Source organism: Lygodium microphyllum, chromosome 23, assembly GCF_053477565.2.
Source record: "Lygodium microphyllum isolate KBCC chromosome 23, Lygodium_microphyllum_v1.1.10, whole genome shotgun sequence".
Classification (NCBI taxonomy): domain Eukaryota; kingdom Viridiplantae; phylum Streptophyta; class Polypodiopsida; order Schizaeales; family Lygodiaceae; genus Lygodium; species Lygodium microphyllum.
In genome coordinates, this window is record NC_141157.1 from 136,403,430 (window position 1) to 136,430,505 (window position 27,076).

Below are 27,076 nucleotides of genomic sequence, written 5' to 3' on the forward strand. Positions count from 1 at the left end.
GCAAGCAATGCATTTGAAAGGCAAAATAAAAAAATTGCCTTTCTTGGAGAAGGGCAAATTTATTCTAGCTTTGCATTCGAATGGCACATTTTTTCTTTAAAAATTAGTATATTATATTATAAATAAATGCATTAATCTAATTACCCAATACCTAGTTACTAAGGCTATATCAATGATTCATAATAGAGTTGATTAAATCAAATATGTATAGTATAAATTGAATGAAAAAGTTATCTTACATATGAATTAGAATTTTATCATTGTTAAGTGATTTTGATTAAAAAGCTTATTTGCACAAGGTTTAGATTTTGAAAAGTAATATTTATTGCACACATAATTCGAAGGCTATATTTTAAAAAGTGACCTTCAAGTGGAAGGGCAAGATCATAGAGAGACCTTCAGGAGAAAATACGGACTAGCCCTTCAAAAATGAACACTCTCCACCTGCTAGCGACAACCAGCTTGGATAGAAGAAGCATGTTCGTCGTTGTAACATGAGCTACCGATTGTGGGCTCGACAGAGTGGGTCCTCATGCGGACCGAAACGGAGACCACGGTCACAATGCACATGAAGCTAGGATGTAGGTAGGACCAAATTATCCATGTGGTTAGCTAGCTGAGACGTCCTGATTCGTTGCAGGGCTGGCACGCTAGAGGGCCCAGCGCTCCCTCTCTCTCCTCCCCATTACAACCCATAAGTCTATATTAGCCGCAGGATGCAGCAATTGCTGCAGCAGCACCCGACGTCCTGCCCTCGTAGCCTGTGCAAACCCATAAGTCTACGATTTGGCTAGTACTAGCAGCTGATCAACATCGCCATGGCCCCTGCATTAAATCAGACGGTAGTTAGAAGCGCCCTCGCGCAGGTCGGCGTAATAGTGTTGATGGACATTCTCCTTCTGGCTATCAAAGGAGGAGCCTCCTATTACGGCGGCGGCAGCGCTCCCGAGAGCGGGTGGAGCAGCGCCCACGCCACCTTCTACGGCGGCAGCGACGCCTCGGGCACCATGGGTGCGTATTGGTGAATAGTAATACTGGGTTTATTTCTGGTTTCAGTCGCTCGGCGCCAAATTGGCATCGCGAATTAGTCATTATGATGACATGTTGTCTGCCTGGCTGGCGCAGGCGGCGCTTGCGGCTACGGAGACCTCTACTCGTCGGGCTACGGCACCAGCACGGCAGCGCTGAGCACGGCGCTGTTCAATGGAGGGCTGAGCTGCGGCGCCTGCTTCGAGATCCAATGCGATGCCCAGGCGGATCCAAAGTGGTGCACGAGTGGCAGCTCGGTGGTGGTCACGGCCACCAACTTCTGTCCCCCCAACCCCGCACTCTCCAACACTGACGGCGGATGGTGCAACCCTCCCCTGCAACACTTCGACATGGCGCAGCCGGCCTTCGAGAAGATTGGAGTGTACAGCGGAGGCATCGTGCCGGTCCTCTACAGGAGGTACGTACGTCGACGGCAACATAGCAGTTCTAATTAAAACTTCGTCAGCAGCAGCTCGTGAATTATAATATCGCCTTTACAATCACTAAACTCGGGATAATGAACCTCTGGTTTGTAGGGTCCCCTGCGCGAAGACGGGCGGCATCCACTTTACCATCAACGGCCACTCCTACTTCAACCTGGTGCTCATCACCAACGTGGGCGGTGCTGGGGATGTGCGCGCGGTGTCTGTCAAGGGCTCCCGCAGCGGATGGCAGCCCATGACGCGCAACTGGGGCCAAAACTGGCAGAGCAACGCCAACCTCGACGGCCAGAGCCTCTCCTTCCAGGTCACCACCAGTGACGGCCGCACACTCACCTCCTACGACGTCACCCCGCCCAACTGGGAGTTCGGCCAGACCTTCTCCGGCGAGCAGTTCTAGCGGGCCAGTGGGCTGGCTAGCTGGCTGGGCTCTCTCTCTCTCTCTCTCTCTCTCTCTCTCTCTTTTTCTTCTTTATACTCTTCCGGGACGTGCACAGAAGTGGTAGTAAGCCCTTACAAAATGTCTGAGGCTGCCCGCTGCGCATGTTGTAGTTTCATATTGCTTGCCAAGCACAGATAGCTTTGGCTCTCCGCCGACGAATTAGTTCTTCCTCAAGAATGGAAAAACTATACACTCTCGACTTCTCCAGTCAATGTAAGCCATCAAATTAACCTCCTAATTCACGCAACTCTCTTATCACGTCGTGTCTATGTAAAGTTATCTGATTCGGCCGAATCGTCTAACTAAGAAAATGAGCAAGATTGAAACCTTCGGTTCTGTAAAAAGCAACACCGCTCCCTATGCTGAAGGATGGTAACTCTGAACTCATTAACGAGGTGGAGCCTAAGGTGGAACAAGCAACTGTGAGGATTAAAACTTTTGATAAGTACGCAAGACAAAGAGCTCCCGAGCGCTCCCACTTCGTCATACACCTACAATTGCAGGTCCGTCTCGCACACAAATATGCTTCTCAGCAAAGCGAAAATTTGCAATCCAGGCAAGGAATAAATCGACGAGAGAAAAAATTCATACTTCCGTTTGACTTGGCGGATTTTATTTTTTTGCCTCTTTGGGTTTAGGGTCGACTCACACTTGGTGGAGGATATGCCTGAGTATAAGATAAAGCACACAACACAATTTGAAGTAATGATCCGAAGATAACACATAAATAGTATGATGGCATGGATGAGTATATGCATGGCCAAGCCCATGTAACATGTGTCCACCATGCTTCTGCTCTACCATAGGAAAGTGGACTCTAGAAGGATAAACATCATTGCGGAATGGTGAAGGTAGTACATCCATAGACAATATACAAAAGGTATTAGGAACTGTCACAAATCCATGGTTGATCATCTTTTGTCTACAATTGTTAGCATTAGGCAAGAGCTAGTCACACAACTAAAGGATTCATCTTACCCATCTAGAGAAACAAACATCCTTGTGGAATGGTAAAGGTAGTATATCCATACACAATGTACAAACGAGATTAGAAACGGCTGCAAATCCACAGTTGGGGCCAATGTCTTCTAGTGCCTAAGGTCATTATGCTTTGTTTGGGTGGCTACATGGTGGGGGTAGGCCGTTTGGATTGCGTAGTCTATGGTAACACTAATGGCTACCATCCTCCATCTCTCTTTGAAGCATTGATATATATACACATGCATACACACATATATACATATGTGTGTGTGCATGCATATAAGTGTCTCTGCCTGTGTGTGTGTGTGTAGAGAGAGAGAGAGAGAGAGAGAGAGAGAGAGAGTTCTCAAATAGAGAGTTTGATGACACTTTGCTTGAGGCAAGTTGGAAGGCAAGAAGTTATGGCTTGAACCTTATTATGGAAGACCACTAATATGAGAGATGATTTGAAAGATTGAAGGATCCACAAAGACATCTAGCTTTGAGTGAACAGAATATAGAGACAATGGAGAGTAGATAGAAGACACTTATGTTGAGCTTGAATTTGTTGCTTCTCCAGGGCTTTCATCTCGTTGCAAGATTCCTTTGAGGATTTCACATCTAAAACTCCAGTTAATCCAACACTAGAATGACAACACTTAACACTAACAATGTCACTCCTTAGTATCTTGATCATGCATGCCAGTGAGGGTTTTCCCTATCAGTATGAGATAAGGAAATTCGTTATATCTCAACCCTCTATATCATATGTGTTCAAGGCCTATTTATAAACACTCTTATTATGCATGGATATCTATATACATACATTGTCATGTGTTTTCAAATTTAGTAAATAAAACTTGGAGGGCACCCAAACAAGTAAAAGACAAAAATTTATTACGTGGAGATTCCAATCACAACATACTCCAATGCCTTGCAATTTGAGGATCATAACAATGCATTGAAATTTGGAAATTTCTCAAAAGGTAATAGATATATTTATCTTATTATTTTAAAAAACTTTGTGTAACTATTATATTTATCAATTAGAAGAAAGGGTTCCATGATAAGAAAGTGAGTGGAAAGAAAAAGGCCAAACAAAAAAACCCAACATAATTCATATGGGAGGTCATGTCATTAGAATCTCAAACAACATGTTTTACTAGACTCAATGACTCTCTACATGGAAAGCCACTATTGAGAATAGAAAGATTGTTAAGAGGTTCAAATGGTTGGAAGGTACCAGGGGATGATAATCACTTGTTATGAGAATAGTAAAGGAGAGGCTTCAAGCCAAGGGTCTTTGGGAGGCTAATGGGCTTGTGAGACTGGACTACTAATCAACACAATCATTGGGGGGTTTGACATTTCAAAGAGTAATGTTGTCCTAGGGAGGCTCACTTATGAGATCATAGGTGCATGGTAGATATTTACCCAAAGATTAAGGTAAGAAGAAGGGGATTAAAAAGAGGAGCTAATTGAAACATCAATATGTAACTTGTTATGATGATTTTGTTAGCACTTGAATCACTTTTCCATGGTTGATGCATGAATAGGCAAGGATTGCAAAGATTGAATCCATGCAAAAGAAAGTATGGGAGAGAGTTTGCAATGGCTTCATCAAAAACTAGTTGTAAAAGCCAACTTCCAACGGAGTGTGCCTAGTGGTTTTATTACCTAATGACTTAGTAAAAGCATACCATGTAGTGGTCAATGGCATGCTAAGTAGAATAATATATTTGAGGAACACTATGGATGCTCACATGGATGGCTATGAACAAAAAAGCACGACTAGTTCTATATTATCCATTTCTTTAAAGTGTGGGTGATGGACAAAAGTTTAGAGAGGGGGTGTAGCATCACTCAAGAGATGGCATAATGATTATCAACAAAGCTAGATGGATAACCGGAGAGTGCAAAAGCTTACACTACATTAGGAAGTGATTGCAACTTGGAAGGAAAGTGCTAATTTAGGGAAGGACATGATTGTCTTGCAGTAGCATGTTTCAAGGTTTTTTCTAGAGTGAACCTTACTATGGTGAGGATAATTCTTATAAGAGGAGGTCAACTACATGAGTTGAGTCATTGGCCTTAAGGCATGATAACATGTGAGGAATTCACGTGGTTGTAGCTTTAGCTTAACCTAGAAGAAGGTAGAGCAAAAATTTATTGGGGCCTACAAGTAAGAAAGGTTGCCAAGGATGATCCAAACAATAGGACAAGTTCATTTCTGGAGCCCTCTTGTTCCCTCAAGACTAAAAGGAGATTCAAGAAAGGGGGAGAAAGTTTCCTATTCAAAGTGGCCATATGACTAAGGGTGGTAGTCCACATTGACGAGATCAACATCATCTACTAGCAATGTTGTTGGATGAATTCTCCTTGGCTACTACAAGAACATCCATTAAATATTGTGTTAATCTTGGGTAAAAGATTGCACATATTCAAAAAAATTTATGAAGCTCTAAGGTCCATTAATACATGCATCCTCTATGCCACACTTCAAAGCTCATGACCACATGTATATGTAAACCATTTCTTATTATCATGTAAACCAAGATTGCTCAAGGGTTCTTAGATGTCAAAAATTACCTCAAATGAGAGCTTTAATACAAAGCCACATACCCTTAAAACCACACATTGCTCTCTTTTTGTCAAGTTTTATGTTGGATTTTCCCTTCCACCACTCGGACAACATCAATTTTGGTGCCCTTAGAAAGAAGTGTTGCATGCGGCTTTGGTATTGAAGTTTGCCAATTTGTGGATTGTAAAAATAGCTCGTTCTCATGGAGAGTTGTATGAGCATATACATGCATGGATTTGTTATGATGAACGATGCATGCAAGCATTCAATGTATTGGGTGATGAGAGATAGATGGCTTGTGGTATACATGGATTTGATGACTATGCCTAAGAAGTAAAGAGTTGTGTTCTGAATGATAAGAGCAAGTGTAAAAGCTATAATGCAACTTTGCAAAAGCCATAGGGACATTAAAGATATGATGGGTGGAAAGTCACATTGCATGTTTAACAATTTAGAGATACTGCTCTCAAGTCCTCAAGATTCTTATCTTCCTTTGTAGGATTATATTAAGAATCAATAAAGTGATAAATTTCAACTATGGAGATATAATTGAAGACTCATGAGATGATGGCGGGAACATCCATGCACCAATCCATCTCAAAAATGAAGAAGACGTTTCAAGAAGATTTCTTCATCACCTATCCTCAATTACTGAAATATAGCTTGAATAAGTGGAGGGTTATGAAGCCACACTCATCACCTTTTTGAGCCTAAAAGTAATGGTAAAGAGTGATATTTCCCTCAGTATTGAAAGAACTTTGGGTGTGGAAGAGATATATTTTATCTTAAGAAGGATGAAATTTCAGGAGGGGGAAATTTAGTGGTGTGTATTTCTTGGTTAGTAGGTGGGTGTAGTAGCTAGGGTTAACAACTTTTAGTAATTGGCGTGAAGCTAGAATACGAGAGTGTGTGTGTGAGGGAGAGAGAGAGAGAGAGAGAGAGAGAGAGAGAGAGAGAGAGAGAGAGAGAGAGAGAGAGAGAAAGTTATATTAACGTCTTCTAAAGACCAAAACTGGCCTATGAGACAAACTGTGAGACAACTGATGAGGTCCAGCTATCCAAAATAAAAGTGCTGAATGAAAAGCTAAAAACTGGAAACTGAAAATACGGTGCTGTGAGTGTGATAAGTGTCGTGTATGTGTATGTGCCTATGTAGAGAGAGAGAGATTACATTCAGCATGGTGCTTGCTGCCTGGTACATGTGAATCTAATGGCCGCTTATGTACAATATTGAAATGTGCTTTTTTCAGTTTATGGTAATTTCTTGCCTAGTACTTACAATTGTTCTATCTTGATTCATGACATCAAGCCTGGGGTGCAATCAAGAGCTAGGGATTTGTGGAATCCTTAGCTTGGTTTTGCAAGTTCGCCATATCCTACTTTTACCTAAGGCATGCTTTGAATGAATATCACTTTTCTCTTATGTGCGAGGTATGCTCTTATTAATATTCAGCCCTTTCTGTTATGCATGATATATGCTCTAAATATTTGACCTAAAGTACTCTACTCTTTCTAATCCATCCCAAAGATCACTTTCACTATATCTCGCCCTTTCTGTTATGCCAATCTTTGTTTGGCACCGCAACTCTCTGGCATCTCCAGGGGCTTCTAGAAGGTCAATTAGAGAAAATGAAAACAAAATAGATAAACGTTAGGTGTGGAAAAGTCGATAATCGATGGGGAGCTTTGGCGTCAAATATAAGGATGGGGATTGTATCAAATGCTTTGCAAAATCCACAAATCAACAGCAAATCCTCCTCCCATGCCCTACCCTCAATAAGAGATATGAGTGTCAATTTACGATTAAGAGGGTTGAGCTCTATCCTCAAGCCCACCTAGTCCCATGCTTTATGCCAATGTCTCTCTGTCCATATGTTAAGTTGATGCTCTAGAATGGAGCTATGTAACTTGGCCAAGTAAAAATCTAGACCATCGTGTAGTTCCTTGGTCTCAGATGCATGCATTAAAAAATAGGACCAACTATTCAACAGTGGTACAGTGGTGTGTTTTGTCCAACTCACTGGAATCCCTCAAACAAAAGTGTATTAGGAAAGGAGCAAGAGTCTCCCAAGCATGCACAAAATGCTCTTCAAATAGGCCATCATGATTTTGTGACTTTCCATTCTCCAATTTGACAATCAGATCTACCACCATTCCTACAATAAAGTAGGAACTCCAAATTGGGAAGGTCCTTATGGAGATACATAGGGAATTTTCCCTACACATTGTATTGATTGTGTGTATAGTTATATATACCGTGGTTGCTGTGATCAGGCCGCTCGGCTGTCTCTCTCTTCAAATATCTTCCATGCCCTCTTTTCGTCTTGCCCGGCCAAGAACATTCCTTGGTCAAGATGTGAATAATACCATCAAGCCAAGATAGTTGACAATATATTGAGTGGTATGCTCGCATCAACTTTAAGGACCATCCTAGAGAGGCATTTGAACATTTCAATAGGTACTTTGGCAAACCCCATGAACCATAATTTGGAATGTCCTTGCTCTCATGCTTCTAGTATGAGTTTTACATTTTCAAAAAAGGAGAATTATTTCTTAGGTATATATTTATCTCCAACTTGGTCAAATATGCTCACTTCTTTCTGTGCACTAGGTGTTGAAAAATCGACTAAACTTTCATATGGATAGTAGTCTATCCCTAGTAGCTATCTTACACTAAAACTTGATCTAGGTCTTACTACTCTCATCTGTGCCAATTGTTCTACTGAGCACTACTGCATGGAGGGGCAAAATAAAACATACTATGAAGGAAGGAATGTGTTGCTAATTCATGCCAGTCTCCCAATTGTGTCATGATCTCATCCAGACGGTGGTATGGATATGTAGTGGACAAATCTTCACGCGGGGTTCAGGGTTCATGATGTCCAAGTTATTTTGTCCTAGTTGAGGTAGTAATCTTAAAAGAATATTTTTTTAATGTACATTTGGTGCTACCATTGCCTTAGGTCATGTATATATCATTTGTGCCTAAAACTTGCAATCATTGTCCTCTAATTTAATGTTAAAGAGCCTAAATACATGTCATTTCATGAGCATGGAGAAATAATTTTCATTGATTTCAAAGAAATAAATTTTATAAATCTAGACCGCGAATATAGAATTCAATTTATAACACTCTTCTTATTGCTTCTTATTGCTTCACTAGCATGTGTTGCTTCCTTTAGCAAACTCATCTTTGATCTTTGCTCCCCTAGGTATGCTCAATATCATAGCTACACTTTGACATCCCAAAAACTGAAAAAATTACTTCTATAGGAAAATCTCTTGATTTTAATCATGAATCAAAGCACTTTTATAGAAAATGCTCTTCGAGCGCTTTTCAAGCAGATGCATGTGATGCTTGGTCACAATCACCATATGCCAATATTTATTTACTAGTTTAAAAGATGCATTTTTTAAATAATTAACATAATAATTTATGCAAAGAATGAATAACTAATTTACTCCAAGCATGCTTTAGTATAGTTGAATATATTTCCCTTCCTATACATTTCTTATGTTGTTGTCATTGACCCTTTCAGACACCAAAACATATGCTACCAAAGCTTTGAAAGAACCATGTGATAGAGATTATACTATCATCATACAAGGAGATGTTAAACCACACATAGAAGAGAGAACTGTTGTGATGGACTAATAAGTCCTAGGCACACGACCTTTCTGTTTGAGTTTGGTTTGGCATCTTAAATCGTCTAGTATGCAATTTTGGTTTTGCATCTCTATTATTGACATGACTTATATTTATGTAGTAACAATAATGCTTGAATATTGTGATTGTCTTTTTGACGTAAGTGTTCATGAAGATGCTTTTCTTATGTTACAAAGCTTCTTCCTTTGACATAAAGTTTTGAATGTATGGACCGATTAGCTTTGATAAATTTCTATATTTTAGGTAGTTATAATGAATGGTATCATGAGATATTAATGCAATTACAAGTGCAAATATTCATCTCTTAGCTATCAATATGTTACAAGACAAACTTATTATGCACATAGTCATCAAGATATGAATGGAAATATGCATCCATCAATTGTGGCTTATGAAACTAGTCAAAATTCTTTGAGAGATAATGCTATTATGAGTTATGACAATCCTAGTGGAAGCCATGTATCATCTCAATCATTGCCAAGGCATAGATGTATATGGTGTAGATGCAAAATATATTGTGGTGGTGGAATTTTGGTTCCTCCTTCAACTTATGTGCAACACCAAAAAATTTAGGAGAAATTCGAGGGTCTTACAACCCATCTAGGTCTACATGATCCTCATGATTTGTTATTGGATGACATTGTAATAGGGTGTGGCATTGAATTGGATAACGAAGCCCATAATGAGTCTTCACATGAGATTGATAGCTTGGATGAAGGTGAAGATGATGAGGTTGAGATGGATGGTATTGAGCCATCTCTGTTTGATAAAATAATTAAAAGACTAATTCAAATGCAAGCTCTTTGGAATGAACAACAAGCTTTGGTTGAGTTTTAGGACAAGATGCTTCAAATTTTGTTTGGTGATATTGTCGGGAGGAAGCCTTCTCAAACTTGTACAAACAATATGTTTGCTCCAAGCTTAGGCAAATTTCTAGTGTAGCTATCCAACACATGGGATGCAGACTTAGGTGATATAAGTATTCTTACTTTTTGGGAGAAACTCAATGTCATGTTAACACGACTTGGTGTGATGAACTCTCAACGATACAAAATTTACCAAGGACGTGAGAGTTCTTCTCATGCACCATTGCTATACCAACCAAGAAAGGAAGATAACTATACCGAGGACACTCTTGAATGTCAATGCAACTTGAATGCCATGGGAAGGAAGAAGTGAAAGAGCGATTGCCCACAATGCTATGAAAAGTGTTTCAAATTTTCACTACCTAGTAAAGATATGCTTTCTTTTGATTATATCTCTATCACAAAACAATTACAATTACTAACCAAAAGTAGAATTCTATGTTATGAATTATTGAAAATGTGGAGAAATTTAAAAAAAATCTTAATAGAGGATAATGCAATTGGTACTCCACAGATAAATGAGTTGTGGGATGGCACAAAGTGCAAGAGTGTAAAATATTTTCGGGATCCACAATCATACATTGAGCTTCCATTGATATGTAATAATATGCATTGCAAACAAGCATATGAAGCATACTTCCCAAAGATCGGTAGTGCTTGTAAATGGTTGGAATAAGATACAAAAAACCTACAAGTTTATTTATAAATCATGTCAAACTCACATACACAAGGACAAAAGGCTCTACAATTGCAATGCAAATTTCTCAAAATCCCAACAAATAATCTTTGATATAGAGCACTAAAATGCTTTTTTTTATAAAAGTGAATAGTGCGATCCATGGAATTTTTCTTTATTATTACGCTTGGATAGGTTTCATGCCTGAAAGAGACAACGTTCTCAATCCTGGAAAGACCTCTTTTATTGGAGTTATACTAGTTTTATTTACTCCATGTAGCTCTAAAAAGGTGCTTGGGAGCTCTAGCAAGCTTTTTCATGTCTTCATGCAACCATTAATTGATAGGCTAGAAAGTATGTCTGTTGATGGATGTAAAGTAGATTTTAGTTATTCAATCACACACATTCCTGAACATAGAGGTTCTCTCAATATAAGATTCATTACATATGATATGCTAATGATACTAACTAGTGACTATATAGCTCAATGCAAGATTGGATCTTTTAAAGAGGGTGGTCAATAATTTTGTCATAGACACAAAGGGATAGCTACCTTAGAAGGTGAGGGATTAGGACATTACTTATATGATTGAAATGTGTTTCAATTGAAACATAGCCCAATAAGAAAATCAAGTGATGAAATGCTTGCTACTTTAATTATGGTAGAGAGAGCCTCACTCAAGCAGATAGAGATGAACTTTTAAAAGAAGCAGGACTTTCTCGTTGATCATGCTTGTGGAGATTATATGATCTCTACATCTTTGATTGTCCTTGGATTATGTATGTGATTGCATGCATATTCTAACTCTAAATTTGTTCTCAAAGTATAGGTGTGCACTAATAAGGACTATGGATAATAGAGAGAAAACACAAATTGATGAGGCAACACATCATGTTACAAAAGTAACTCCGTACTGTATACAATATGGTCATTGGCCAAGGTCTCCTAGTAAATACTATGAAAGCTACAAGGTGGAAGAAAATAAAAAGTGGATAGAATGGTGTTTGCCATATGTATTATGTAAGGTTAAAGGTATCCCGAAGGTCTTTCATGACTTGGTATTAATACTCATAGACATTTCTCAAGTTTTTTATAACTACACTCGTGATCATGGTTGGTCTAAAGTAGATGTAGATACTTTGAGAGAATTACTTGGTTCTTGGAGAGTAAGGTATGAAGAACTCTTGGGATCCAACTCAACTCCATTAGCACATGTTCTAGGTATAAAGTCTTCTCGACTTTCATTTTGTTTATATATTTATGATATTTATATTTTAATTTAATATTGCATCTTTTTTTAATATCAATTATAGATTTTCGAGAGTTCTTGGATGATCTTCTTCGTCGCAATAGCGATGATGCTTTTTGGTGCTATACATATGAAAGAATAATCTAAACATATGTTAATATCAAAAGAAATAATAAAGACAATGAGATTTCTTATGGATTATCAAAGGCAGAGTTTTGTACATGGATACTTATTCATATAACAAAAGACTAGCTTGACAAACTTATGCTAACTTAAAGGATGATAAGACAATATCACATAGCTCTCTTGCCACATGATGGATACTTAGTGGATCTTGATAGATAACAAAGTGAATAGTAATAGGAGGGAAGAAGTTGAGATATAGGAATGCAACTAGTGATGAAAGGGGATATGTTCATCACACTTTCAACATAGAGGTGGAACGAGTAATAGAAAATAAAAAAATGTTTCTTGAGGGGGGAAAAAAACTTATAAAGTGGGAGATAAAGTAGTTATAAGATGTGACAAAGATACCATTGTTTATATGAATACTGGCCATTGGAAAGCCTGCATATCATCACTTTTCTCATTGGAAAGTCATGGAGAAGTGAGGCTTTTAATTGATAACACACTATTAGTGAGTTTGGAAATCTCCCAATTCCCATTTTTTATGTCATTTTTATGGGACTGTAATAGACCAATAAAGTCATTATAATATAAATTTATCCCATTTCACCATGGAAATTTATTGTAGTATGCAAAATGAATAGATAACATCATTGGAATTGAAAAGCTAGATTGGGTTGTCATTTGGGCCTATTATTGAGTGTCATTTTCTTGCAAGGACCCTCATCTCTTGGTTGTTACTTTGGCCATAGGATGCATGGCTATGGGATTGAACATTTATTATTTTCTATATTATGTGGTTTTATTTTTACATGTTAGTTGCACTTTCATGTGTTGTGTTTTCTGTTGAGATGTTGAGCTCCACATGGGATGGTATCCACTACATGCCTTGATGATGTGGCATGATAATATTCATTAGTATGTTAGGTGACCAACATCAGGATGCGCTACTGATTCTATAGCTGGACTACACCCATGTTGTCCATCCTTGGTTATGAAATATTTATTGTGCTACCTCTTAGTTCCTAATAGGTTCACACTTACTAACCACATCTATATACATTCTATTACTTTTCATATTAGTCTTTCTATTATGTTCTAGACTTAGCTCTTTTGTGTGGAAGAAGAAGAAAGAAGAAGTTTATGATTTCAGTCCTATCTCTCTGTGTTCTCAAGGCTCCATTGCTTTGGGATGTGTGTGTGCTCTTGATTGCTTTACCTCTCTCCCCTCTTGTTTGTTTTTATGGTATTAGGGCTATCCCACAGCTGTGGGGAGCTCAATTAAAGATTGAGATGAAGGCATTGGAGTAGAGAGCAAGCAAGCAAGTGACAGGTAATAAGCTCTTCGATCTTGCTCGATTTGACTTAGCTCATAGTCAAAGGAGGCTCTGGAGGTTGATAGGGCTATAGTCTTCAATTGTATTGAAACTTAGTAAGTAAAAAAAATGGTATATATACTATAGCATAGCCCTTCAGGGTTTCACCACTATGATGTTTGCCATCTGAGGTTATTTTGACAATCATTTTGCACTTGCAAGTGGTCTCGAATAGCAATTTTTGGGTATACTACAACTTTGGTTCTAGGTGTTTGCTAGATTATAGACACAAAATACATTTGTATAAAAATTATATATTATAGATACTTTTGTGTAATCAGTGATAAATATTGCATGTTTAGTTGTGGTGCATCTAGTTTGCTTGCTTGTAGATTGCATATTTTTGTAAGGTTTTCTATTTTGTCAAAATATCAGACAACTTTAACCAAATTGTCAATGACAAACTTGATAATAATAATTATCTTGCATAGAAGTTCACAACAAAAAATTTCTTGAAGGGCAAAAGGTCACTACAAGATGCAAGCCTTATATTGATGTTCAAAGTTATGCAAATGTTCATACAAAACATTTCCCTCATCAATAGTGATGTGTGTAGAGAAATCAACAATGCTAATAGCGATAGTTATAGAGAAAAAAAAATTGTGGTTGCCACATATAACACCAATGTGATGTATACTATTTTGTAAAGAAATTACATATTGGGTATGCGATGATCGTCAAGATGAGAAAAAAAATTTACTTCAACCCATAAGATTGATAAATCATAGAATAAGTACAAGACTAGTAATGACAACTCATGACATTACATGGAACCATGGAGAGAGAGGAGAGCCAAAACAAACATGAAATTCTATCTATAATTATTGCAAGATGCTTCATTTGTCAACACCCTTTTCTTTGGAATAGAGATTGATGCTCTAATTGCAATTCACTTGTGTCTTTCTTTTTTAATATACGAGTCTATCAATCCACATGTCAGTTGTGGAGATATGAACTTTGTCCTGTGGGTACAAAGCACAAAAAAGTTCAAGTCCAATATGTTGTGATCAAAGTGGCTCTTATAACCTACATCCGCTCTATGGAGTCCAAGCCCTGAAAGAATTGCATACAGAGTATAGAGCTCAGGATATACATATGGCTTTGTTAAATCCTAACCATCAATTTATGGTAACACTTGAGAAATTTGGGATTCCAAAAATTTTGGGCAAGGAATGGTATTTTGTGAGAGTATATGATGTAGTGTAGGTTCGCCTTTCTCACAGGGAACACTACTAGAATGAGGTTCGAATACCTCCCAAGAATGAACATTACATAAAAAAGTAGGGCCCCCAAGGTGAGATGGATGATGATGACAATACCCCACTTTTGGAGGATGTGCCTAAAATGTAGTATCTTTGAGGCTAGGCTATGCACATTTTCATTGAATTTTCCAAGTATCTGTGGACGTCAAATGACATATTTGGACTAGCATTATACGGTTATGGTAGCTCAAAAGAAGAGTCTCCAACACAACCCTTGTGTACATGCAGCGAATAATGAGGCCTAGGTATGAGGGAAAAAAGAATGACCATGGTGATATTTTGGCACAGATAGTGTGATACCATTTGATCCCTCCATTGATGGTTCTTCATCGGATCTTGTGGATGCTTTGCAAGGAGAAATAGGCATAGCTCCATTTGTTGGTGGAGACTACATCATCACTCCTCGATGCCAAAAGTTCTTTGATTATTGAAAACGAAAAGAATATTCAAGTCTGCCATTGACGGGTGGAAACATGTCTCGGTCAAATGCAACTCATCTAATTGACTTAGTTACTTTGTTTTTTTGAGATTGTTGATGCCCTTCTGAATGCGAGTAAACCAATTCTTCATCTATGATGTCGGCCTTGAAGGGATGTCAAATTATAACTCCTAGCTTCATAGGATGTACGGGGCCAGTAGCAATTGATCCTCAAATAGGATCAAGGAAAATTTTAGACGATCAGCAAGCTACATATGATCGATTAGTAATGGCAGTTATCAAAGTATGAAGTTTGGGAAGATCAAGGCCGACGAAGATGAGTAAAGGTTGATGGCATTATTCAAGGCTGATGGCATTACGTAAAGTTGGCGATGAAAAAAGAATTTATAACCTTAAGCTTTTTGGAGGCTTGTGATGTCCTGAATGGTGACTTGAATGACGTTTTTTTGAGGATGATGATGGCACTTAATGTAGATTGCACGCATGAGGTAGTCATTCACATTAAGATTAAAAAAATAACAAAATCTTTTCCTTAAGATTTTTACGGAAAAAGCTCCATCTTGTCAATGGAAAATTACAAGGAGCCACATTTATACAGGAAGAAAAAGCTATATTAATGTAGGGATTTGATCACGAGTGAGGGGTGGCTATTGAGTATGAGCTTTGGGCTCCGCACTCTCCTCGATGATCTTTCCATCAAGTCCTCACATTCCACTTTTATCTCTTCTCTCCCACATTGATGAAGAACCACATATGGAAGGCTTGCTTACAGAATGGGATGTAGTCACCACCTACGATGTCTTCTCCTACTCCTTTTGCACCATCCACTACTTCTATTTCTCATCCTATGTCTATGTCTATGCCTATTCCTGCTCTGGTTGTAAGACCATCTGCAAAACTGGCAGTCAAAGATATGGTGGAGGAGATTTCAAAGAACTTTAAAGACCTACAAATCAAGATAACTAGAACAGACCAGCAAGCACTTAGTCCAGCTCCAATTTCAGCCCCAACTTCTTCAACTCCTAAAATTCTTCCAAGAATGATCATGTTCATCATTGCACGTGGTTTAATAGTCTAGATCATGAGCGAAAGGACTCTCAAGATTTTGAAGAGGTGAGAAGGCTGAAGTTGGTAGTTTGGAAAGACAAGATGATATGTTTTCGAGATACAAAGCAGCCAATCAAACCAAATTTGGTAAGGGTGATATGAAGAAGTTGGTGGAGAAATCTCTTTTGCGCTATTCCTATGTGATGCGAGAGGTGGCAAGGGAAGGTGCTACCTATGGCCTTCAGTTAGAGTAGTTACCGAAGGACAAAACTCCTTTATGGTCCTATGCACTACATGCAAATAAAAAGGAGAAAGATTCAACATTTGAACTTTCAGCCATAGATGATGTGATCAGAAAAGGTACTCGATGAAATAATCAAGCTCATGTTTTTTCCATCTATGCTTATATGGCGAAGTCTCAAGGATTTGAAGAACTTGTTAAGGAGAAGTGAAAAACAGATAATGATTAGCCTGAAGTTCAAAAAGGATAACTAGGAGGAGTGATCTAGTTTCTCGTCCCTCTTCTTCAAGAGTAGAGCAAAGTATGGCTGATATTTAGAAAGCCGAAAGTAGAGGAAGATCAAAAAGCTCCGAAGACAAAGGATCCAAAGCTGAAATACCAACCAGGATTCAAGATACTTTCCGACATTGAGATGACTACGGACTTGAAAAATATACTTGAGGATCGGCTGTAAAATTGAATTCACTCTTGGAGAAGTCTTGGGGATAGCCAAAAGAGAATTTTATGATGTTATCATTGACATCATTAAATAAAAATGACACGTTATTGAAGAGCTGTCACATGATATGATCCATCGAGAGGCTTTAGTAGTTGTTGAGGCTATTATCTATGGCTTGCAAATTGAGGAGATTGATTTTGATGAGGAGATTAATGAGGAGTCTATAGATGGAAATTTATATATTCAGTCCAAGAAGACTCTTCAACTTGTACAATATGCGGAGAGTGATGACATGCCTAAATTGATGCCTTGTAGCCATTTTTCTCGTACTCACTGGGGTCGTGCGATTACAAAGACTATAGTCAAGCTTGGTGAGATGAAGACCCCACGTGTTGCTCTTTTGGATCATGGCTCTCAGATTAATGTCATAGTGCATGGATTGTATGATACTAGTAGATGGCCAGTTGATATGGACCATGGTTGGTGTATGCTTGAGACTTATCATTTCTTTGTGTAAAACTCTTATTCCTATCCTATTATTTTGGGGCAACCAATCATTGTTGAGTCTCGAATGAAGACTAAGGTTTTGGATGATGGGTCTGCTTATGCATGGATCCAAAGTAAGGATGGAAAGAGGGTTGTCCAGTTCATGACTGTTTGTGTCAACCATTAGCGAAATAACGATTATTTGAGGGATTCCCCTCTTGTAGCAAGAGAGTTCGATTTTTGTTAGGTACCACTATCATGGAAGACAATGGTGGTACAAGGGGAAAGTTGTCACCTCCTTGCCGTGGTAATTTTTCCTCATGTATTTATGGTGTATCTGCTTAAAGTAATTTGTGTTTTCAGCATATTTCATTCATGCCTAGAGCTACTAGGCAATAGTTGAAGAGAAAAGAGAAAGAATTGAAGCTTACACATGTTTTACAGGATGAAGACATGGCAGATGGTCTCTATGATGTGTTGTCATGCTTGGATACTATGGAGGATCTTTTCAGCATTGCTAAAAAATAAAAATTAAGATTTCTCATATGTCTTATAGGTCCATTCTCTGGTGATGTATTGCAAAATTTGCTGATTTCATGTTAGAATAAATTTTGGGTACTAAGAATTCTCAGTAAAAAGTGTTATGCTGAAATATTTTAGCAAAAAGTGTTGGGTGTTGTTTATACATAGAAAAATTTAAGTTTAAACATAGATATTTGGTTAAGTTTAAAAATCATCCTATTGAAGAGGCCCAATGGATGCACGCTCGCTACCTAAGTGCTTACACCTCACTGCTCGCTCTATATTGAGCTAATAGCAATGGAGGACAATTGCTATCGCACCCCAGGGGGTATGATGCGAGGAGGCATATTCCACGATGTCGTATTGTTGCGCATCCGAGGTGTGAAATCCACCCAGATGTTGTGTGTGTGACATTTATTACTTTGTACATACTTAGTCGTTGTGTTTAAATTTATTTTCTGCATGTGAGTATAGTGGAGGCAAGTTTGGAGGCATAGTGATGGGCATGTATGGGAAGTTTGGAAATATTATGGATGTGAAGATCGTGTTTTGTGAACATGCTGAGCACAATGTTGTATTACGAACTTTATAAAAAGTCTGAGTCTTTATGGCGAGAATGCTACAGTTGAACAAGTTCAGGAACTTTGGGCTATCTTGCACCAGAGTATGCACTATGGGGCAAGGTCTCAGAAAGTTGTGATGTATACAGTTTTGGCATTTTATTGCTAGAACTAGTTAGTGGTAGGAAACCAATTGAGAAGCTTGGATCTGGACAGAAAAGCACTATAGTAGAATGGGTAGTGGCCGAAGGATGACTTATGGAGCTCTTAGACCCAAAATTGTGTAGGATATGTGATGAATCGGATTTAAGGAGGGTGGTTCAAACTGCAACTATGTGTGCTCAGAATAGTCTAGAAAAGATGCTGCCACCGATAATTTTAGTAATGAGAATAAGTTGGAAAGGCTGAAGAGGGAGTGGACTGGATGGCTTTTTTGTAAAACAAAAGGTCACTTTTGGAGGGCCTATTAGAAAAGGACTATTTTTGAAAAGAGGAGTTTTGGGGGCAAAAGGAGATGGCGAATCGAGTGACAGAAAAAAAAAAACGAGGAGAACAGGGGGGAATGAAGGACGCTGTAGCAAAAGGGAGACACATGAGAGCTTGGGTTGAAGATGGCTAACAGAAGAAAAGAAATCAAGATGGCGGATTGAGTTGCAATTACGAGAGAGAGAGAGAGAGAGAGAGAGAGAGAGAGATGGCATCTTCTTCACGGCGTGGGAAGCCTCTCCCGGGATTTTGACACAGTTTCGCTAAGGCCATCCATTTGCTCGCCTCTCTGGAGCGCAATTGAATGGGCGAGAGACTTTTGACTTAGCCAGAAGGTCGACTAGATCTGCAACAGAGTTTGTCCTGCTCTTTAGATGCCAAGCGCTGCTGTCAAACGATCATAAGATTCAAGGACAGCATATATGCTTCATAGAAGAGGCTCTTTATGATTTCAGTTTTTTCTTGATTGGAATAGGAGGATCGCTTTCCTTTTGTTTGATGGTGGCTGATACTTTTACTGCCAGTGACCATCAGTGGGGGTTGGATGAACCTGTCATGCCAGTGTAGGAATCGATGCATCTAAAGAGCTTGGCTATGGCGGCAAGTTGGTCTCGTAGGAGGGCTCTTCCTGCAGACAACGAGCCCCATATAAGGCTTCTCCGATCTCTTGAAGCCCATTCACAAGAAGGACTTGTTCGAGTGCTCTTCCTGTACACATCCAGCTCTATATGAAGCTTCTGTGGTCTTAACATGCAGCCCACAAGGCAAACGTCTACACTCAGATGAATAACAATCATGATCATGTGAGGCAAACAGCGATAAATATAGAAACATTGCCTGATATTGCTAGTCGAGATCACCAAATGAAAGCATTGCTGTTCACAGCCATAGAAATTTACAGGTTTACACAGTTGAGGGAGTGGGAAGTATGCTGAGTGTACTGCGAGTGCACCTGCCCTCGGAGATTCCTAACGTGGGCTGTGAGCTGACTCCCTATGTCCTCTTGCGCCGTCTAGATGGTTCCATTACTCCAGACGATGTCCCTGAGACAGCACCTGTGAATGGATTTTATCTCAAATATGTGTGGTTTTGAATTCAAAGTGATAGGAGGATTGGAGTCTGCAATGTGCACCCCTCAGAGCCAGCTATCCTTCAATGCCTATCTGGATTGACGCTGAATTAGGAGACACAAATCTTTTGTTGAACTCTACTACTTGCAAACATATAGAAAAATTGATGATAGTTTGCTACAGAATGGGAATGCTATCCTACCAGAATTTTGACGTGTTAGGAATGCTTAAAAACCTTATAAGCTGAAGCTACATTCAACCAGAGAATGAGAAGCACTTGGAAGAAGAGCAAAATATTCGTAAAAAGGAGATTGAGAGTTTGAGACAACGACTTCAGATGTTAACACAAAACTTAAAACAAACAGAAACCCAAAAGGCACTGGATAGAGAGCTTGAGGTTATGCACAAGAAAAAGAATTTTATAGCAGATATGACAAAAACTGAAGCATACATTAACAGGGCACAGGAAGACTATCTCTAGTGTGACTAATAGATGTCTACAAATAGCAGCATATCAGAAAAGGAATCAAGTGTGGCTCTAAACAGTGTTGGAAGAAAATATATATTCCATGGATGAAAAACAGTGAGCAAACAACCTACAGAGTGTTCCTCTCTGAAATATCAAGAATCTAGTCTTCTGCATATAGATTATCTTGGTGCTTCTTATATAGTACTAATCAACGGATCTCTTTTTGAAATAACAAGAAAGGATGTGAAGAACTTCAGTTTTTGAATAGCCAATTTATAAATCAGATTTGTTTCCTTTATGAAGTTGAACTGTTGATGTTGAACAGGGTTGTAATTAAATGTGATCTCGCTTGATTGATCTTCTATTCTGAAATTAGTCAAGGTCCTCTGTGGTTGCAACTTTGCTTTCGAAAACCCTTCGACATCTTTGGTGAACCCGACGTGAAAGCGTCAACAAAAATTTCAGGATGGGAGATACTTCAGCATCATTTTCAGCCTCTTCTACGATTCCTGTTGCGTCCTCTACTTCAGCTCCATCATTGACTGCTGCGTCAAGTACTTCAACGGATGATCTAAAGCAGATTTGACAGAATATGTCCATGTATATGCAGCTTCAAAATCAGCAGACACAATTGTATATGCAGCAATAGCAGCAATTGCATCAACAACAGTTGTCTCAGCAAAGGCAACTATATTCGGAGCAGGAGAATGCAATCAGCGCGACTAAGGCGATTGAAGCAATTGAGAATGAGAAGAAGCTATTTGATGGCCATAATGTTTCAACATATTTGAAGACATATGAGATCAAGATGGGGTTTTTTGGAGTTCCAGTTGGACTCATGAGTAAGTATTTCCTTCGTCTTATCACACCCGCCTTGAGGGCGAAAGTGACTGATCTTTTTATTCAAAATTCGCATTGGCAAGATTTTAAGAAGGCCCTGAAAGAAGAGTATTTCCTTGAGGACTTTGGAATGGCTACACGGCGGTCATTCCGAGAGTGGGTCTACATGCCAAACAAAGGTCTAGCTACTTCAAAGTTGATTCGAGAATTTGAAGAGAGGTATAGTCAGCTTGATGCCATTGGACAAAGAGCATTGGATGTTGAGAAAGTTGAGCTTTTCTTGCAAGCTGCAGATCTTGCTCTTCAGGAAGAATTGGGAGAGCTTCTTGAGGATTGCACGAAGCCTATGGGACTTAAAACGGATTGGCAAGATGCCCAGGATGCAGTCTCGACTTTGACCAAGAGGATGATATGGAAGACCCGCCTACAGAATGGTTCTATGACCCCGACATCGTCTTCTGCTCCTATGCCTTCTTCTATCCCTGTTATTTCTTCTCCTCCTCAGCCAGTTTCTTGGCCTATGCCAATGCCTACTGTTTCTACTCCTCCTGTTCCTCTTGCTCCAAGACCGATGCCTGCTCCTTTTGCTCCAAAACCATCCACTCCGTTGGTGCCTACCTCTCTTGATGACATAATCAAAGGCATAACAGATTTGACACTGGAGTCAGTTAAAGTGGAGTTGGTGGGAAAATTGAAAGAGCAGTTTGCTTCGACTGCGCCTACTATTTCTTCTAGTGCTCCTACTGCACCTAGGAGTGCTCCTAGTGCACTTAGGAGAGATCGAAGATGTATTTGGTGTGATAGTACGGACCATCAGCATTGTAGGGATTGTGAATCTTTTCAGGATGCAAGGAGGAAGAATTTGGTATATTGGGGACAAGATGGTAAGATTTGGTTGACTGAAACAGGAGCTCCGCTTGCTACCAACTTTGGGAAAGGCGGAATGAAGAAGTTAGTGGATGACATGGATGCGCATACTTCTTATGTGGCAGGTAGAGGAGATGCTTCTGCATATGGAGTTCAGATTGAGAAGGGATCAGAGAATCAGTCAACATTATGGACTTATGCTATGGAGACGGCAAATAAGGGAAAAATTCAGCAAACTTTTTGACTAGAGCACGCTCTAGCATCAGATCTAAGACAGGTTGGGATTCACCTGTTGACAGGTACTCTATTTATGCTTACTTGGCTAAGTCTCAGGGAGCAGATGTACTTGTTGAGGAGAAGCGTAAAAGGGATGAAGAAAATCCAAGTGCAGATAAAAAGACTAGAGGGGGTGAGTTTGTTACTCCACCTACTACAGGACCATCTTTGAGACCAGGGCCAAAACGACAGATGGAAGATGCTCAAAAGAGAGAAAAGAGGCAAGAGCCTAGAGAGAGAAAGCAGCCAGGGTTTAGATTGATGTCCGATATTGAGACATCAATGGACATGAAGAAAATATTTAATGACAAGATACTTGGCAGTGAGGTGACTTTTACTATTTCTGAGGTTTTGGACATCTCGAAAAGAGAGTTTCAAGATCAGTTTCAAGAGGTCGTGAAGAGGAAAAGACATGCATTGCCTACTACTGATACACAGGGAGTTTTGATTGGGGAGTTGGATGAGGATGAGGATGAGGTTATGGTTGAGAATGCTTCTGTTTTTCCACAGATAGAGAAGAGGGTTCAGCCTATGCATTATGCTAAAACTGATGAGCCTATCTTACCGCGTAGTCACTTTTTGCGGAGTCATTGGGCTAGGGCAACTACAGAAACAATGGTAAAAATTGGAGAGAAACATGTGCCTTATGTTGCTTTGGTGGATCATGGTTCAGAGATTAATCTCATAGTTCGTGGAGTTTATGAAAGTAACAGATGGCCTATGGATGTAGAGCATGGGTGGCGTATGAGAGCCGCCAACAACACTGCAGGTGATTTGTATGCTGCCTGTCCCAGTGTCAGGGTTTCTATTGGAGATGTAGAGGAGGATTTCCATTTCTTTGTGCAGGATTCATGCTCTTATCCCATAATTCTTGGACAGCCATTCATCACAAAGATGCGTATGGAAACAAAGGTAATGGATGATGGATCTGCTTATGCACAGATTTGCAGTAAAGATGGCATGAGAGCAGTTCAGTTTATGACTGTGTGTGTGAACCATGTTAGAAATAGGGATACTCTTAGAGATGCACCTTTGCCCAGTGTGAGGGATTCGGGTTTTCATTAGGTACCGCCGTTTCGCGAGACGACAGTGGTACAGAGCAGAGGAGATTGGAGTTCTCGCCTCCTGGCAACAGTGTTTTCTCCTCCAGTTTTGTTGGGATTTCAGCAAACAGTTTGATGAGTTATCAGAAAGACTTCTAAGTTTCCTAGAGCTGCCAGGCAGTACATATGCAGGAAGGAGAAAATTTTGAAAAATGCAGGAATTTTAGAGGATGATGAGCACATAGATGGGATGTATGACAGTATGATTTGTGCAGATACGATGACAGAGATGGAAGATATCCTGAAAGCTAATATGCAGAGTTGTCACAGTAATGTATTAGTGCAATCCCTGGACATGTTTCATGAAATTGCAGATTTTGTGTCAGAGATTGAGTCAGAGACTGAGGTGGCTCAGCAAAAAGTGTTGAGTGCTAAAGAAATTTAGCAAACAGATTTTCCGGCTGATTATGATCAGCTTACAGAGACACAGAGGGCTGAAAACTTTCAGCCAACAGAGTTTAGTGCTGAAATATTTCAGCATCCAGAGTTTAGTGCTGAAATATTTTAGCATCCAGAGTTTAGGGCTGTTCCTATGCAGTCCATAGAGCAGAGGGCTGAGGATAGTCAGCCCCACTGAAGTGCAGAATTGCTGATTTATAGCAAGATTGGAGTAATGCAGAAGAGCATAATGAAGCTAGGGTTGACACGAAATACAAGACTGTGGATAAAAAGGTAAAGTCGGTAGCTGTACCGCTTCCACCTGACAATGATCAGTAAATAGAGAGGGCTGCCAAACAGCCAATTTTGAGGAATCCGGAGCATATAGGTCATAAATTTTCAGCAGAGACTCTTGCTGAATTGAAAATTGGAAATGGTGATTTCTTGCTACCCACAGAGAAGCAATGCTTTCAGGAGATGCTTGAGCGACATGGAAGGGGGTTTGCTTTTTTCCCACATGAGATTGGATGCGTGAATCCGGAAATTGTTGCTCCTATGGTGATCTTTACTATTCCTCATATTCCATGGAACCTCCGACCTATTCCAGTGCCTAAGGCACACCTGCCAAAGCTGATTGATTTGTTGAATGAGAAAATCAGGATGGGAATTCTTGAGCCTTCATTTGCACCATACTCAAATAGGTGGTTTACGGTTCCAAAGAAGAATGGTACTCTCCGATTTATACAGGACATGCAGCTAGTAAACAGAGTTACTATCAGGAATGTTGGTATAGGTCCAGTTGTGGATGAGTTTGCAGAAGCATTTGCTGGACGTGCCATCTATTCTTTAGGTGATTTGTATTTGGGATATAATCAGTTTCAGCTGGCTTTGGAAAGTAGGAACATAACCACTATGAGAACTCCTATTGGGCTTGTCATGATGTGTACCTTGCCTCAAGGTGCCATTAATTCTGTTGCGCATATGATGAATGCCATGGATAAGGTCCTTCGTGATTATATACCTCAGCTTACTATGCCTTTCTTGGATGATGTGCCCATTAAGGGGCGTGCATAAGAAGAGAAGAATGAGAGTCTAAATGAGCAGGGATGCAGATACTTTGTGGCTGATCATATTTCAGCTTGTGAGAAGATTTTGGCCAGGTTAGAAGAAGTGAACTTGACACTATCAGGGAAAAAATCTGTTTTTGGAGTGAATGAGGTTGTCATTGTTGGACATATGTGTGGGTATTATGGCAGGAAACCCTCACCTGATAAGGTGGATGCTATAGGCAAGATTTCGGAGTATTGTTCTACCACTTCATAGGTTCGGAGATTCATTGGAGCTTGTGTATTTTATATGATTTGGATACCTCATTTTGCACACATAGAAAATTGTTTTTATCAGCTGCTTTGAAAGGGGCAAAAATTCTATTGGGATGAGAGCCACACTAGAGCTATGCGAAAATTGAAGAAGTTATTGCAGATTGCTTCTACTCTCAGGAAAGCGGATTATAATTGTGGAAGGCCTATTGTATTGACAGTTGACACTAGTCCAATTGGCATAGGTTGGGATGTGGGTTAAGATGATGCAGATGGAAACATGTATGCTCTTCGCTTTAGGGCAAAAGTCCTAAATGAGAGACAGAGGAGATATCCGCAAATAAAGAGGGAGTTACTGGGGATTGTTACGGCTCTCAAATGTGACAAGGAGTACTTTATTGGAGCTTCAATTGTGGTAGAGACAGATTGCTTGCCATTGATAGGTATGATTACGAGTTGCTCTACTCCGGATATAGCTATGCTGAGATGGATTACATACATGAAGTCATTAAATCCAGAATTTAAACATATAGCAGGAAAGGATAATCTAGTGGCAGATATGTTGTCTAGAGCAAGAAATGATGATGAGAAAATACTACTTGCAGAAGAGGATGATGCAGAAATTTTAGCCGCTATGGTTGATCATGTTTGTCATGTCTATGATATTGTGGCTTTCATAGAAGAACTCTATGTTGGAGATTGGTTGCAGATTGGCAAGTACGTTAGTACACTAAGCAAAAGAGATGAATGGATAGATGAAGAGTTCAAGAAGATCAGAAGGAAAGCCTATGGTTATTTTCTTAAGGACAGATTTCTTTGGAAGCATCCGAAGAAAAGAGGTGGATTACCTTTGCGGGTTGTCTGCGATAGAGAGACACAGTTACACGTGATGAGGGAGTTTCATGAGAGTCCTTGGGCTGGTCATAGAGGAGTGTGGGCTACTTATGAGAAAATCAAGGAGAAATATTGATGGAAAGGCATGTATAGAGATGTTTCTCACTTTGTAGAGACTTGCAGAGACTGCCAGATGTATTCTGTAGTGCGTCATCGAGATGAGCTTCATCCGACCTATCCGCTATGCATTCATTATAAGTGGGTAGTTGACTTGGTTACTATGCCTATGGGTCTATGGCAGATGATATATATTGTTTTGGCTAGAGAGGATCTTACCAATCATGTTGAGGGTAGATCTTTGAGAACGAAGACCACTAGTGCAGTGTGTAAGTTCTTATTGGAAGAAATTTTCTGCAGGTATGGCTGTGTGGGTAAGATCACTGCGGATCGCAGTGAATTGGATGCAGATGAAGCTAGGGAGTTTTTCTCTCAACTAGGAATCAAGTTGGCTCTAACTACAGCATACAATCTAGAGGGAAATGGAAAGAGTGAAAGAGGACATCCACCGATAGTGAAAGCATTAGCCAAAGCATGTAGAGGATAGATTGAAGAATGGACGAGACTACTACCATTTGCTTTGTGGGCTGATCATACGACTCACAGTGTTACCACAGGATATATGCCTACAGAGTTGATGTATGGTCAGAAACCGGTTATGCCGACTGAGACTTGTGCTTTGACTTGGTCAGTTTTACCTTGGCAGGAGGATTTGAGGAGAGAGGAGCTCTTAGCTCTTTGGATTCGACAGTTGGAGAGAAGACCAGAGGATATTCGGCTAGCTATTGACAGGTTGAAGGTTGCTAGACTAAGAAATAAGGACAGGTTTGACAGCAGGCATCGCTTGCGGCCTAGAGCAATAGAAGAGGGAGACTGGGTATTAGTCTTTGATAGCAGCCTTGAAAATCAGCATACTGCACTTCGGAAGATGGTGAAAAGATAATTTGGGCCGTACATAGTCAGACAAG

The 27,076-nt window shown here is 39.7% G+C and overlaps 1 protein-coding gene across 1 annotated transcript; it reads left to right on the forward strand.

The window, feature by feature from the left end:
* The first annotated feature begins 745 nt into the window (after positions 1 to 745).
* LOC148016786 (expansin-A10-like) lies at positions 746 to 2,160 on the forward strand. Its single transcript, XM_087663561.1, has 3 exons — positions 746 to 1,011; positions 1,126 to 1,447; positions 1,566 to 2,160. Exons 1-3 carry the CDS (start codon positions 819 to 821, stop codon positions 1,867 to 1,869), a joined length of 819 nt encoding a protein of 272 aa, XP_087519687.1. The 5' UTR covers positions 746 to 818; the 3' UTR covers positions 1,870 to 2,160.
* The last annotated feature ends 24,916 nt before the right edge of the window (positions 2,161 to 27,076 follow it).

What these genes read in the sequence shown, in the direction of transcription:
- LOC148016786 (XM_087663561.1), top strand. Translation starts at nt 819, where the DNA reads ATGGCCCCTGCATTAAATCAGACGGTAGTTAGAAGCGCCCTCGCGCAG. An exon ending in CGACGCCTCGGGCACCATGG is followed by an intron (nt 1,012 to 1,125) that starts GTGCGTATTGGT and finishes TGGCTGGCGCAG; the next exon opens with GCGGCGCTTGCGGCTACGGA. An exon ending in GTGCCGGTCCTCTACAGGAG is followed by an intron (nt 1,448 to 1,565) that starts GTACGTACGTCG and finishes TCTGGTTTGTAG; the next exon opens with GGTCCCCTGCGCGAAGACGG.